This window comes from Anneissia japonica, unplaced genomic scaffold (assembly GCF_011630105.1).
Source record: "Anneissia japonica isolate Jap-2015-1 unplaced genomic scaffold, ASM1163010v1 scaffold6788_len1366326_cov149, whole genome shotgun sequence".
NCBI classification, from domain to species: Eukaryota; Metazoa; Echinodermata; class Crinoidea; order Comatulida; family Comatulidae; genus Anneissia; species Anneissia japonica.
The window spans coordinates 717,820-735,105 of NW_022692324.1; the positions used below are offsets into that span (position 1 = coordinate 717,820).

At 32.8% G+C, this 17,286-nt stretch overlaps 1 protein-coding gene across 6 annotated transcripts in view; it reads right to left on the bottom strand.

The window, feature by feature from the left end:
* The window catches only part of LOC117100222 (FTS and Hook-interacting protein-like), a 51,083-nt gene that overhangs the window by 30,773 nt on the left and 3,024 nt on the right, over window positions 1-17,286 (bottom strand). For 3 of the 6 annotated variants that reach the window (XM_033239820.1, XM_033239817.1, XM_033239819.1), the window contains exons 2-4: window positions 11,113-11,986; window positions 5,858-6,016; window positions 4,700-4,786 (exon numbers count right to left, since the gene is read on the bottom strand). In XM_033239820.1, the coding sequence (XP_033095711.1) occupies window positions 4,700-4,786; window positions 5,858-6,016; window positions 11,113-11,898 (1,032 nt within the window). In that variant the 5' untranslated portion in view covers window positions 11,899-11,986. The remainder of the gene's footprint in view (window positions 1-4,699; window positions 4,787-5,857; window positions 6,017-11,112; window positions 11,987-17,286) is intronic. The other 3 variants (XM_033239821.1, XM_033239816.1, XM_033239818.1) reach the window with 1 other exon arrangement.

Here is a 17,286-nt window from a genome sequence, read left to right on the forward strand (position 1 = left end):
AATATGATGGAATTTGGGGAATGAATGGGATACACAAATATTTTGTTTAATCTTTGGAGAGGAAACAAAATGCACTGTGGGAAAGACACAAACATCTGGGATATGTGCAATATTTTTTGTTAGTATTTAACCAGTTTCAATGAGGGATTATGGGAAATTAATAATATTTTATATGTGGGACTGAGATGAATTGTGGGATAGTTACTGACATGGGAATATGATTTCTGTGTGTTAATTTAAATCTGTATAATCAATGAGGTATTATAAGACACTAACAAAAAATAAGAAAAATATGAATTTTACGATAGAGAATTTAACATTTTAAAACATTATTATATTTTAAAGAGTCCCAACAAGAGATTTTAAGAAACTATCAATTTTGTAAGAAGGAACATCTAGGGCCTTTGAAAAAAAAAAAAAAAGAAAAAAAAAAAGGATTTTGCCACATTTTAACATTAATATCACTTTTTAATATTAATATGCTTTAGGTAAAATTATCTGGTACTGAATGACATTTATCTCCAGGAGAAACCTTAAATTCATAAATAAACATTGTTTTTAAATTTAAATATCTATGAATTTATTCATTCCTAACATTATCTTAATTAGCATAACAAAAGCACACGTTACAAGTGGGAATTTACAGGTTAAGAAAAAATTAGATGTTTATGCATATCAACTCTACATTAACGAACATACAGTGGACTCCCAATAGAATAGCCTCATTTATGACAAAGCGAAATTATAGTATATGTCATTCTTACTAATTTCAATGGCCATGAATATATTATATAATATGCCGGTATCAACAAACATGGGTTTTGAAAATGGGTAAACATGGTAAATAGTGGATTAACACGATATATTTGATGAATGTTAGCCAATGTAATGCTAATTTCTGGATTTTGTATAGTTAATTAAATAAAACTATAATTTGGATTTTGGCATTATAGAACTAAAAACAGTGAAGCAGTAGGGATTAAAATTTGCATTTGAATATTGAGTTATTTTATCGCAATAATGAGATCTATTTATATGATATAATCTTTTAATAATTGCACATTGAAAACCAATAACTACCAGAAATGTTTGATAATGATAATGGATGGTTTTGAATTGGAGCATTGGAATGTCTGTATATGCATTGTTTATTAATTATGATCATTAACATTGATAACAGGATATAAACACAAAATGCAAATTTGAATACCAAAACATCCAGTGTTAATAAAGGATCTGTTACAGTAACAGTTTACAGGTATGCTGTAACAAACGAGCCGATTCATACAGAGTAAACCTAATTATTTAGGACACTGTTATGTTCTGAATAATGTTCTGGAAGTCTCTATGGGGCCTAAGGAATTGTAACAAATAATTTGGAACCCTAATGTTCTATTACAGTACGGTATAAATAATAAAGTCGTAAAAGGCCTAGGGTGTGCAGTGTTCTCCCGAAGCCGTTTTAGCTGTCAATTTTACCAGTTAAAAATAACTGACCAACCAGTAAAAATTGTGTGTTGGTAGGATAAAAAAGTACATTATTAAGCCTATGTTGACTAGGCTGGCCTTCTTTCAATAAACGAACATCATTCCTTTCCAGGCCTAAGCTATGATTAAGTATTATTGTTTATTGAAGCCATTTAACTCCACTTAAAAGTGGCAATATCTCAAGTTGTGTGCACTTAGCTGGCTCTATATGGACAAATTTACCAGTAAAAATTTTTCAATTGGGAGAACACTGGTGTGGGAAGCTTAGCTGAAATTTGGGACTCATGATATCTTTACATAACCAAGTCTGTACGAGGCTTATAGAGTTGGTGAGAGCTTATTAATTGGGCCCCAAAATATAATTCATAACTTTAATTTAATTGATGTACACCGAACAATTTTTAATTGGAACATGGCCACAATATATTGTTAATACATTATTAATATTTTCCTAGGTGTTTGAATAGAATAATGTCATGGAGAATTTGGATTATGAAAAATAGCAAAACATCATGAGAATTTAGATCAACATCACAAACAGAGCGTGACATTTCAGCCATCCAGAGGTTCCTATTCTTTAAAAAAATCTAATTTGGGATGGGGAACACCCTCTGAAACCATACCTCCTTATTGTAAAACTTGTACAATATGCAAAATGGCATTTTAATTTGTATGTTTTACTTTTATATATTTTGATACCGAATAAATATAATATAGTAAAAAAAAAATAATATTTGTTGTATTTATATCGCGAGTTCATATCGCATTGGAAATGGAAAATTTTTCTCAAAACAATTACAGGGGAAATGTAGGCAAATAATGAGTGCGAGCCCAAACTAATTTTATAGTTTGACAATTGCTGAATAGCTCTTCTCCTATCTTTGTAAATATGTTAGGAAGAGGGGGGGGGGGGGGAAAAGGGGAAGGATCCATATGATCTGATGAAAATCTGTTCAGCTGGTGAGACAAAAACTTTTTTTTAAACATTTTATTTTTCATTCTTTTTACGAAGGCTGCAGATAAATATACTGCGACAATAACAATAAGAAATGAAGAAAAAAAAAATCACCAAATTTAAAATGGAAAAACATATCAGCTGGAAATTAAATTATAAGAGGAGAAAAAAGGCAGAAAAAATACTACCAGAAATCACACTAAAGAATTGAAAGCTTAAAAATGCCAACAATAAACATATCAACTAAAAATGAAAAAAAGGAAAAGCACTTTGTACAATATAACTACTTTTTCGACAATACAAAAAAAACATAGTGCTACACTAAAGTCTGTATTTCAATATGTCTGCAATTGATGATGAATAACAGAGTAGAGCTGGTTGTAAATAATATTAATATAATTTTGTTTTATATTATAATATGTGTGGTTTTCAAGGAATTCCTTTGTTTGGGAGGAAGGAAGGAGAGAGACGTTTTACATAATTCAGGTTTTTAATGGGATTTTAATACGAAGGGAGAAGTCGGCATGCATGTCAATGTTCAATTTACAGTATCTCTGGGTTTTTGCCTGGGGACACCTTGGTATGTAAATAATTGGCTATCTGTAAGGTTGGTGGTGAGAGGGTAGTGGGGGGGGGGGGGGCATACATGAAGTGGGCTTATACTGTACATGAACTACTGTACTGTATGTTCCAATATAACAGGATTAGCCGATATCATTCATTCACTCATTCATTCTGAATTATGAGCAAAACTGTTGAAATGATATGCAAGTCTGACATTTGCAATCTCTAGTCATCATATCAAGGAGGTATATTAACTTCTATCATCGCAATGAATAGACTCTCTCTGCTCAATGTCCACAACACCTTGCAAAGCTGAAACCAACAGAGTTTATCTAATAATTGATGATGACTTGTCAATATATGCAATGATGCATCATGACTTTTATCCTCTATAATGATTTTGATATCAAGGTTTTATAAATGGTAATGACAATCAGGTCGGACTTTAATTATGATAATTATTCCAGTAGGTCAAATAATGATAATTGTATTCAAGGGTCAAATCATAAGCTAATGTCTCCAAAGGTCAAATCATATGATATGAGGCTCTAATAATAAAATTTGCAAATAGATCATTGTAGGTTCCGAGATCAAATCATTGAAGGTATTATCTCACTATCAGTGTCATATCTTACATATTTGTCGAGAGAATTATTGATACAGTATGATGCTAATTTTACTTGATAATGATGGAAATGATATACTGTACTGTAAGTATTCTTTAGGCTCCATAAAAAAAATTATTAGTTTATCACCCGCTCCCTCATCACTTTTGGGAAAAATCTGATTTTTTTTTTTAATCAACATATATTTTTATGTTTTTTTTTTTTTTTTAATCAAAATATATTTTTATTTCAAACGGTCCTTTTTCAATCTTTTTTCACTTGAAAAGCTCAGGATTTCTTGCAAATATGTTTACTGGTACAACAAAAACATATTTTTTAAACATAAATTTCATTCCATTCTTATGATTTTTTATATGTGTCCCTAACCATTGATTTACTTGTGATCATCGGTAAAAATTGGGGCGGGATAAGCAAAAAAAAAAACAAAAAAAAAAACCTCCCTCCCTCATCAGTTTTTATTCTTTGATAGGGTGATAAACTAATAATTTTTTTTATGGGGCATAAGTATTGCAAACTTTGATGATGCTAGTTGGGGAGCTTTTCATTGAGAAAGTAGAACTAACAAATTTGCTATCTGTGACTGTCGAAACTGTTCCAGATTTTAGGAGAGAACGCACAACATTCAGACATGCGCAGATAAATTAACATGGTGTCATTACGTTCTACGTCATACGTTGTAAATCGAAAGCTCCCTATAGTTCAAAGTTCAAAGTTCAGTATAGCAAGAATGGATGTGTCAAAAAAGAATCAGGAATTTTCGAAGACAAACATGAAATAGGTTTTTGTTTATGTTAATGCTTGTATTCTTAATTTTGATGCTGATATAAAAGGATAAAATGTATTTAATGGGATTTAATATACAGATAGAAAACAAATGAAACAATGAAATAAATATATTCGCAAAAACACGACAATACGATATTGAAGAGTGCCTGACCAAAAACCCAGATTCATGCAGTGTAGAGTTTTACAAGGCCATCCCTAAACTATAACCACATTTAACTGTGGACCCTGTACATAGAGACAGATATATGATGATGATTGGTATTGTTTAGTGCTACAGTACCTGATGGAGGGCGGGTCCGATCACTGGAACCAGGAAACCGTCATGGAAGAATTGGACTAGCTGGTCGCTGACAAGCGGATGCGAGACCTTAATTGTAAAGATAATCATTGGAAGAATTAATCATTTGAAACATACTGTAACATGTCAAGAAAAGGGGGGGGGGGGAGGCATCATTTTCAAGAAAATATGAAACTTACTCTTTTCTATGACCAATCCACTTTCTCCCAAAAAGAGTACATAAAATGATGAAGTTTTCATTTTTTGGCTTTTTTATACTTTACTCTCACTATTAAATTATTACTACTACAGGTACAAGTATCCAACCCATAAGTCTAAGTTAAAAGTGTATCTATTGTTCATTCTAGCGTGGGCTACTAACTACAGTACTACTGTATACACAAAGTAACTATTCAAACAATTGCAAGATGTATGGGATTATCTTCTTACAGTAATAAGTTTCCTTTTTATTATTGTCAACAATCAAATAAAAGAAGCTAAAAATCTTATTCAAATTGCGGATATAATATGAATGTACATATCAATAGAAAACATGCCTTGGTTAAAAGAAAAACAACCACAAAATGCAAAATTGACACGTCTGTAAAATTGCCAAGGTGACAGTGTAGGATTGATTGTCTGGTGACTGCTTTGTTATTCAAAATTTAAGAATAAAATACTACAAATAATGAGTAAATTTCCCATAGAATTGAAATCGTTTATTTCCCCTTCATATTCATTATATTTTTTCCTATTAATAGAAAATTAATAATTCCAATTTAGAATCATATAATGAGGCGATGTCGAAATCTGACTAATACGGCATTGATATGGTAATGGCCATTTTTGATAAGTTTTATTATAATATTATTATTATCATAGAGTATTGTTTAAATTACTATCACAAAAAAATTAAATAATTCTAAATGATAAAATAACAAGTGCCTCTCCCAAGAAAGCACTGTAGGGCTATAGCGATATGTTTTATTATGCCTTGATATTCTGAATAAAACATTAGTACTGTACTTATCAACTCTCAATAATTTTTAATAAGCGCTGCTCTCACAAATGCCTGTTTGTTATTTACGATAATTTATAGCATACAGAATACAAAAAAAAAAAAAAAAGAAAACATTACTATGGAGAATTTCTTTATTTTACCTGTACAACAGCATTGCAAAATTCCAAAGAGTTAAGGAAGTGAACCAGCTCTGGGATCTTGACCCAATCTTCTCTTGTCAACGAGTGCCAATGATCGACATCGATCACCAGTTTCCTTGGCAACCGTGAATATAGAGCACCAAGCCCAGTTGCGAGCACCTGTAGGATATAATAAAAGCAAAGTGATTTGCAAGAGTGTACAGTATATTACAGTAGGTATAATTAAATAGTGGAGAGAAATGAGGCTGGATTTAATGGTTTGTGCTGTAAGGTATTAATGGTATTGATTATTATTTTAATAATTCATGAATTATTAACAGAATAATTGTATTATAAATCAACTGCTGTGCACATGTCATTGTCATAAAAAATAAATAAGGTAAATCTATGAATTTAAAATGATTAATTTCAAGTATTATTTTAGTGGATGGATGGATGGATGAATGAATGAATCTCCATACAGTATATGAACAATGATGAATTTTAAGAAATATAATGTCATTCTTGATGATAGCTGCTCCTGGTGCAATCTTTAACATTCAAAAACTAAAGAAACAAGGAATACACTTTTTGGGGAAATTTCAGGCTCAAAATGTTCTTATTTTACCCATTTCAAAGAGAGAAAATTATTATTTTATAGCAATATATATACTATATTTATAAAGGGTATTACAAAGATTAATACTTAACTGTATGTGATTACTGTAGCTTTATTCTTTTTAATTTAAAAAAAATGAATAAACTTTTAATAATAAACCTCATTTGAAATTTTACTTCAGCCTCAATTTGTTCTTATTTTTAAAGCAATTTTAGCCTTAGTGTTGTTCTTATAAAAAAAAATGTGTATTTTGTAACATTTTATGGCCTACCATGATATTGCAAAATATGTGTTTACTATCATCTACCAACTAACCTAGAAACTCATTTACTGTAGGTCTAGAATTCCAATGTATTAAAGGATTGAATAGTTGTTTCAAACTGTAAAGCCTAATGAATTAGTAAATAGGCATGAAGAGAACAGTGTACATGGCAAATAGCCTATGGAGCTAGACACACACGATGAAATCAATACGGTCCACTTGATCATGATATGCTTGTAATTGGATAGTAGGCCTAAACTATACTTCCTTTTACAAAGAGCCTTTGATTTGTTAATTTTTAACAAAGTTGTATCATCAACACTGACTTGTTCTATGTATGAAACCAAGGTACAGGCTTTAGTTAATGACATTTAATGTTGTGATAGAATAGTCTTCAATGTGTCAACAGACTATTATAAACAGCCTTTGATTTGTTAATTTAACAACATTGTATCATCAACACAGACTTGTTCTATGTATGAAACCAAGGTACAGGATTCAGTTAATGAGAGTTGTAACGCTTGCTAACCGTTAGCGTATCCGGATACCGCTAACAGTTAGCACTAACCGATCGGGCGTTCTCCCACAGGTGCTAACGGTCAGCGCTAATGGTTATCTCTCGTTCCGGATACTACGGCTCTAGTGAGAACCAGGCTATAATTTTGTAGAACAGTCTTCAATGTGTCAACATTGTTGACACATTGTTGTTAATGTTATACAGTAAACATGTAAGGGTACCATCCCACTCTCTACAAGTACATTAAGTTTTTTAATGGTTTATACCAATCAGTGCAGTGGTAAAATTATAGTCTGCAGTTAAATAAAAAGTAATATAATCATCAATTTCTTTTTACCAGGAAAACAATTCATTTAATTTTCTGCAAATCTTACTCTAGGTTTGTATATATAGGTCTACAGACTTACAGCAATGTACTGTAATAACATGAAGATAATACTAAAAATAAACTATTAAAAACAATTTAACTACTGTATGGTACATGTATCTACTTTCCGAAAATATTGAATCATTCAGTGCCCACACTAAATATTGCTGTAAAGACAGTTAAACGCAATTTTACACACAACAGATAAAACATAAGGAAATGCATAGGAAATATTAACTTGACTTTTCAACAACAGGAAGTTCTTCACATCACATTATATTTTTGTTTGTCATCGAAAAGCAGAACAACTTCCTATGTTTCTCAGCACCCTCATGACAGCTTACTTTACAGTAAACTATTTTACTACAGTAGGCCTATCCTTCCTGCCTTCAGTATTTGCCTGTATGTGTTAAAAATTTAATACTTAAGTAATAAATTTAAACATTAATTTTAATTAATTTTAAATTTCAGTACTTCACTATATGTGGCAAATACAAGCCAAACCAGTCACTCGTCGCAAATTGTGTTTCAGAGAAAATGGCCAAAACATGCTGGAATGTCAAATTTTTAAAAATCTATTTTATTGCACTAAACTAACCTTTATATATCTATACATCATTCTATGCTGTTATTTTCCCCATTTTCAATGTTAAAACAACACTTTTAAGGATTTAAAGATAGTTTCTACATGAGAAATGCCTGAAATCATAAACTTTGAAGGCTGATTTCTCATATATTGTTCTTTAAACAGCTGTGTGATTAAACGCTTGTAACTTCATAAGGAAATGTCCGATTTGAACGAATTTTTTACCATTTTATAGCTATTATTTTACTCTCTAACACTGCATTAATAACTCAAAATAGATTTTTGCGACAAGTGACTGGTTTGGCTTGTCTTTGCCTCATATTATTTTTTTTTTCTCTCTCTTCATAAACGAAGCCTGTACTGTAGCTTGTGGTAGTAGTGTTTACATAACGGTGGTGGATCTAGGAATTCAAAACAGATGCGGCCCCGTAGAGACTTTCATGGAGGGTCTTCAGTAGACCACCTTAGCACCACCATGGTTGGGGCTTAGGCGAGAACATTTATGATAAAGGAAGGCACCTCTAAATGGCCGGCAATGGCACTCTCAAATGAATTTGAACATAAATTGTTCTTTTTTTTCCCCATTTTTTTTATGATTTTGAAAAAAATTAAGGAAGGCATGGGTGGGGAAAGTGAGGGCTGAACGGACGTCTTGAATCTGCCACTGCTTAGCATTGTGGCAAAGACAAGCCAAACCAGTCACTCGTCGCAAAAATCGATTTTGAGTTATTAATACAGTGTTAGAGAGTAAAATAATAGCAATAAAATGGTAAAAAAATCATTCAAATCGGACATTTCCTTATGAAGTTACAAGCGTTTAACCACACAGCTGTTTAAATGAACAATATATGAGAAATTAGTCGTCAAAGTTTATGATTTCAGGCATTTCTCATGCAGAAACTATCTTTAAATCCTTAATTAAAAAGTATTGTTCTAACATTGAAAATGGGGAAAATAACAGCATAGAATGATGTGTAGATGTATCAAGGTTAGTTTGGTGCAATAAAATAGATTTTTAAAATTTGACATTCCAGCATGTTTTGGCCATTTTCTCTGAAACACGATTTGCAATGAGTCAATGGTTTGGCATATCACATTATGATAACGAACAAAAAAGCAGTTTTTGCTTCAAAAAGCAATGTTCCTTTGAAATATTTTCATTTAGGCCTATTACTGTAATATATTAAATTGCCATACTATGTTTGGCAATCAATTTAGGATTTTTATAGTAAGTTCTATACAAAGTCTGTAACTTAATTAAGTGAAATAAATTGTTCATGATTTATTTCATTGGAAAGAATTTAACAAAATCATTTAATCCTTCTAACATGAGCAACAATGAATAGTTGAATTTTCAAGTTTTTACAGTTTACTGTCTTGTAGTTTGTATTGTGGATGGTGGAAACTTTCAACTAAAAAATTAAATTGCTAACTATAAACTAGAAGAATTAGATACATAATGAATTTCCAGTATAAATAAAGGCATGCAACACAATAATTTGCTAATTTACAGAGTTGCGGCTTAAGAAGTAATCCTTAATGAAGCTCCGTCAAGCTATTAAAAAAATTGACACGGTACAGTAGTTAATTTTTTTTTTTACAGATGATTCATTACATGACATTGAAGAGACTTTACAGTAGGTAATTTTCCAGTGAGATAATAATTTAGATTATGAGCTCTTAAACAAAAGCTAACTCCAATTGTTAATTTAGTAAATTGTGTTTTTCAAACTTTCTTAAATACTGTACATTACAGTACTTAAAATGCATTTGTTGGTTTAATGATGTGACCAATTTTGAACATAAATTGAAAATGGATACTTAGCGCACACAAACATACTCCAATCAATATTACATTTACAGGCAAGTTGAAAAACACATACAATTAAACAAGCAGAAAACAATCACTCAAAGACAGCAAAAACCATGAGAACACCCAGGCATTATGAAGCATTTTTATCAGTCCTAAAAGCTATTTTCTTTTTTACTTTTTTCCTCCCAAGTTATTTAATGTTTACATGCTACATACTGTAACACATACTGTTTTGTCATATTTCACTGCAGTATAGCAAACTCGTAGCTTGAAATTGAACTGCGCATGCCCATATCAAAGTCAATAAACATAGACACAGTACACAGAACATAGGTTCATGTTGGCTGATTTCTGATACGGCATGTGCAGTTCAAATGAATTGGATTACACTGCAGTCAAGTAAAGGCAGTATCATACGGCATGTGGCAGGTAATCAATAAATAAAACATGCTAAAAACTAGACAGAAAGTTGGTAAAACATTCAGTACAATAACCAAATTCCAATTCACAATTTATTTAATTTGGATCAAGGTGAATTTGTAGGGTACTATACAGAATACTTTGGGAGGATACAGCATGCGTGTGTCATTTGAGTGCTATGCATGACTTCCTCCTACTCCTCCTGTGTGTATAAATGATGTATCATCAGGGACATGCTTCATCATACAGTAGTTTGAAGAGTCCGAAAGCCTGGCATGTGCTGTACTGTATTGTACTGTAGGCTTATTTAATTTGTCTGTCAAACTCAATAAGTATTTGATCAGACTCGGATGAAGTACGTGTCAGTGCATTCATTATCTGTTGCTATTGCTTGCCGCTTCTGTGTTCATTTAAATAGGCCTTTATTATTATTATGTGTATACATTGTTATGATCACATTTTTCATAACCTTGATTTATCATTTTTTTATTAAGATTAATACTCTTGATATTTTTCAAGTCAAAAAAAAAAATATTTATGGAAAAATTATCTCAGTAATCTTATATAATTTAATGATAAATCAAGGTTATGGAAAATATAATCATTCATATTACAAGTTTAATGTTTAGTTATCACCAACTGAATTTATTTGAAAAGAAAAAAATGTTAAATAAATTACTGAAAATACTTACTGGACACAGACTTGTACTTCCAGCAATGTATTTCCCAACGGTTTCTGCCTCGGAGGAGACAGCCATACATAGTAATAGTGCATCCCTTGCCTGCTGCCCTCGTCGGCCTTCACGATGGACAAACGGAATCAGCAACGAAAATATCAAAAATTTGGCAGGCCCCTGATTTGGACTTGCATGAAACAAAAACTCTAGCAAAGTTGTGTCCTTTGAAAGAGCTACGCACAGTTGATTCAGAAGCAGTATCAATCGTGATTCGACACGTTCTGAGTTAAATTCCGAACACGCTAACAGAAGCCGTAGTAGCGGGTTCAAAATAGCGTTGTGCATAAGAACACTTTGTCTTGACTGTGCGATGAGAATTTCATAAATCTTTAATTGTTCGTACTTTAAGTCTTCAAAGAATTCACCGCTCTTACTGCACCAGACGAAAAACTTATCAAGCATGTTATCTCGTATCATGAGTTCTAGCATTCGACCAATAACGCCACCACTCGGGGACTTTTCCTCAACCAATAAACACATCATCTGGTTCATGTAATTAACGACTGTCTGCACCTCATCCATGGAAACCCGTGACCGTTTGAACACTGCGGTGGCCGTGTGCTTGTTAAAGACTTGTAGAGTCTGCTTCCAGTGGCTGAAGAATACCTCATAGCATGTCTGGGGGTCAATATCCACTGCCAGCAATCTCTCCACATATGTGGTACCTGTTGGGGATCCTGGCGGTTCTTCCGGGACCGACACTTTATCTCTGTTTACACGACTCATTTTGAATCTATCCATTAAAGTAATTTGCAACCAAACCCCATCACATTGCAGCAAATTAATGTACCAGCCGGACGATTCTCAATTATCTCCATTTTTTATTCTGCTGGTTAAAAAAAAAGTACAAAATATGTTAAAATTATGTCTGTTGAATCATCGAATCATTCTTTATTCAAGAAAAAATAAAAAGATAAAATAAAACCCAGGTCATTGCTTTTTCAAGAGCATGCAGGATATCACAAAGGAACAACAAAGATTAATAGACTTTAAAACATGATTTTAAAATAATTTAATAATAATAAATAAAACAAAAATATTTATTTACAAGTACTGACAAGTCACCAACTGAGGTGAGTCTCTGGAAATAGGTACTGGTCCATGGCAGCTCACTAATTGGTTTTTTTTTTAAATACTTTTTACATTCTTTACTATGTAGTTTAAAAATAATATTTAATTTCAATTCATTATCTTTGGTGAATACTCCCCCTGGAACCAATCTCCAAGCAAACCAATGTACAATCATGTTTTAAAGTCTATTAATCTTTTATTAACCTTTAACTTCAATATCGTTGTTGACGTTCATAATTTGCTGATGCATATTTTAATGCAATTAAGAAAACAGGTTACATCCTTAACTGGCTCAGTACATATAGAATGAATCTGTACATCTTGCATTGCATGTTACTTAAGAAATAACACAAACAATGTGCGCATTTAGAACAGAAGGTCATGTTTGACTTACAGGTACTGAAGTGAAATAACATAATCGATACACAAAGTCCATACCATTACCGTAATAACTTCAGAAAAGGTGTCATTGCTGTAAGTGTTATTACAGAATAGAAGATAGAGTAGCTTCACGATATAGTGGAACATTCACTAGAAATGCATTGTGGGAAGACCATGGAACGCAAGCAAATTTTACCCCATCTGCATGGTGGTGCTATATCTTTACATTAAAGGTGCCGCATGGGTTTGTTTGTTTCCTATAGTTTCTCAACTCCATCAAAAGGTCAAATATTTACCCCACTCGCAGGAGGGCGGACATTCTATAATAATGCCTATGCAAAGAGCTTGTTCTTCTGCTATACCCTAAAACACCAAATTGAAGTCCAATGGGCTTAATCTCGAGAAGCCCATCTCAAACTGAAGCCCACCTTGCTTCTTTTCGAGATAGTACCGTACAAACACTGTACATGAATTTCAAAGAAACAAAGTAAATTAAAAACATGCTTGGTTTATACAGTAGTTTAGGTGATTTAATGCCGTCAAACACTCCATGATACAGATTGCTGTTAACAGTGTCCCTATTTATTGTTTTGTAGTAATCTAACTGCCAAAATTTACAGCATTCATTACTACTTTGCAAGAGTGGCCTCAAAAAGAAGCCCATCCAAAGTTTGAAAAAAAAAAAAAAGCCCAGGGGTTCAATTTGAGGTTTTATGGTACAAATTCTTTGGCATTATTATAGTGCCAGAGTACGGTACATTAGCATTGCAAACAAATTAGGTAATACTAAAAAAAAAAAAAAGAAAAAGTGGGTATATTTGAATTTAATATATTTTTAATGAAATTCTGTAAACTGTGGTCATGAAAACCTTGTGAAAAATGCAAATAAAACATTCAAATTTCTCATTTGATATATGAAAAGTAATTGATTTTATTCAAAAATATTTTCTTGTATAAATCTACTGTAACATCCATACAACAATTTCCACCTAAAGTGTTATGATACAAATTTAACTAATTATTAAATGATTTCAACCTCTGAATCATAATCTAGAAGTCTGACTGGATCTCCTTAAAATTATTAACAGACCTAGTTAACTTGGCCAAGGTTTTGATATTTTAGGATGGTTTGAATTTAACTCTCAGTGACACCTGTAGCCAATATGTGGGTTGCTTCAAGTAAACTAATTAGTTTTATCATGAAAATATGTAAAAGACGTTTCTATACCCTCTGTAGGGAAAACCGAGCCTACAGACTTAAACTGGATAGGTAAATTCCTGACAGATGCAATGACAAATTCAACAGGGATTGCTATAAAATACAAGATGAGTAAGTGCCGCTGATTATACCTACAGGCATCAATTAACAAGTGTTCTCCGAGTCTGATTAAAACAGGTAAAATTACACAGCCATGAGGCTTTAAGGCTAGCTGTGCTACTAACTGTACTGTAGTGCAGTATGCAGTAATGTACAGTACCATACCACCACGGACACTTACAGTACAAAGCTATAACCAGATACTGATTGTAATGCTACGAGTACTAATATTATAGAAATACACTGAATACAGGCTAACTCGTACCAATGCCAACTCGTACACAAATCTTTCAAACAGTGCAGGACAACATCAGGGTGGACCCATTTAACGCAAAAATTTAAATATTGTAGACCTATTTTCCTTAAAGTTGATGTAAACAAATTTTACGCAAAAATATGAAAAAAATCTAGACTGAGAAATCTGTACCCATATATCTTCAAAAAGTGGACTCATTTTATGTATAAACTTGCATAATTCGGACCCATTTTTAAAAAGATCATGGACACATTCTTTATGTACCCATTAGAGAAAAAATAGTGTGGGACTGTCCCAACTGCTACGGCATTGCCAAAACAAACAATGAAAGTAATTCTTCACGCAAACTAGAACATTATATAAAAAAAATACAATACTTTAGCATGATATGAGGAAATACTTCAGTATACATAACATGCAATTTTGCCCACTCCCTGGAGTGTGTTGCTAAATAACCTTTAGCTCTACCAACTTATTTTATATCATTCACCTCTTACAAGGTACCCATTTATACAGTACATCAGGGTAAAGAGAGACAACAGGATAAGGGCGTCTCACTCAAGCAAAGGATGCAAAATTCTGACTGGATCGCCTTGGCTCATATGACCTCTCACTAGAAATGATATGGGCCACACACCTGTGTTTTATCTACAGATAAAAAAGGTGTGAACATACAGTAGGCATACCTTACAAGAGATCACCTGCCGTTACAAAAATACTGATCTACAGCACTTAGAAAAATTTATAGAAAGTACTACAATAAATACCATTTGCGTTGGAGCAGAGTAGATATTCATATTAAAGGAATTGAGTAGGAGGTATTATACAGTAATAAAGCGATTGTACATGAACAATAGACTACAGATTTGTAAGACAAAGGTATTAATTAGCTGGTAATGTGCATTGAAAACCACATTTATAGTGCTATTTTATTGATTGTGTTGCATTAATGCTACTCTCATGGATAGATAGCTTTTTTTTTCATTTTACCTAAATGGCAAATCTCAAAAAAAAAAAACCAAACAAAAAAAAAAAAAAAAACTTGACTTCAATGATTTTGTAAAATGTATGATTTACAGTAAACACAAAACGAATACCAGGTTTCTTCGGGTAAAGCCCCCCAGTTATCATGACTTTACTTCAGAAACATTGAAACTACTGTGAGCCAAGGTGCTAGGCAATATTCTAGGTCAGAGGTCTGACCAAGTAAACTGCCTAGGCCAGCAGGTTTACTATTGTTAGCTCTTTTTTTTCCAGGGTTAAAAAGTACTGTAAACTTCCAAAACTGACACATTTTAGCTGTTAAAAAGGGGGTGGCTTAAACCTGAGAAACTAATGGGTAACAAACAGGAATAGTTATACTCTACTCTGAAAATTACATTCTAACAATTAGCATACAAATAGTATGGAGCTAATACCAGTACTGTATTAATATTAAACATGAAAAATAAAATTTAATTCAGTATTACATTACAGTTCTTTAAATTTTAAAAAAAATACTTCTCTTGAGAATTAACCAAATAATGTATCAAAAAATATGATTTTTTTAGATTTTTGAAATAAAAACATATTTAAATCGATTACCACCAGTCAATTTAAAGGATCCATGTAAAAGATTATCAATTAGTAGTGGCATTAAATGCCTTGATTAATTGAAGAGGAAAATTTTTTTTTTTTATTCCATTTTAATTGAAAGAAACGGCAATATAAGATACTGATTAACATCTCCCACCACCCCAAAATCTTCCCTCTATATATTTTTTAGTGCACCAAACAAAGTGACAATCGAATTCCACACAGTCAAACCGAAAGGTCCACTGATTAATCTCAGATAAGATAGTATAATACATACTCCAAGTATCAAAATGCACGCCATCGTGTCAAGATTCTAGCTAGGCCTAATACTATTGTAGGGCCTAGCTAGGTTAGGCTTAAGCCTATTGCTGAACAACAGCTTGGGTAGACATTGAGTCTGGAGGGTCTAGGCTAGTCAACTAACTCAGAATTTACACTTTAAAGCCAGGCCCAGGAGGAAATCAAGATTTTTTACGTTGTCCAAGACAAATGATATTACAAGGGTGTTTGACAAGAAACATGGGAATGGTTATTGAGACACAGATTTCTGAATATTTACGGACGGGGGGAAAGGGGGAAAAGGGTATTAAGCACCCTTTTTTACACCTACCCTTTTGACACCTTTCCTGAGCTTTTTGTCAAACGCCCTTTTAGTGTTGTAGAAAAATCATTTGTAAACAAATCAAAATTCTTCTATCCTCCCAAGCTGGGCTTTAACATGGATGCAAGCCTTACTTGAAGTCATGTGGAACACACTCTAGGCCATGATGACACTTCATATGAATTAAATCGCATCCTTGACATGTGTATGAATAGAATATGACATACAACGGATGACCACAGTCCATTGCCATTACCACTGAAGCACAATAATTTCATCCCCAAGCTTAGACTGTATAGATGACAACAATATCTGTATTTGCATCATAATACACATACATGTCCCTTTTGAAAATTTGAATTGTCTTTTTCTTAGCATAAGTCTTTTTTTGTGAACTTTACTGTACATTTTGTTTTGGACGCACCTTCGATCGAGAAGTGTGCCACTGATTGAAAAGTGTAGTTCCTAATAAATTATTATTAATACAACCTTCGCATTTTGTATTTCACTAGCACAGATACACCATACATCATTGCATTAGGACGAACATACAGTGTACTAGTGTACTTCGTACTAGATTTTTACATTCGTCAGCTGGACATGCCAAAACCACAGTACTCAAGTAAGAAAGTATTCCTGATGATAACATGATTAATGATTGAAATATTGAATCTCAACACGATGGCGTGCATTTCAATACTTGGAATATGTACTCTATTATACTTTTTATCTGAGATTAATCAGTGGACCAGTGGAGGCACCAGTCGGGAGGCAGGGGGCTTAAGCCCCCATCAGACAGGTGAAGCCCCCACCGCCCAGGGCAGGTCAGGCGGTCAGACCAAAAAAAAAAAATAGGCTTACGACAAGCCAACACATGCCTGTCGCAGTCTAAGAGTGTCATTTCCGGCTATCCAGAGGTCCCTACAG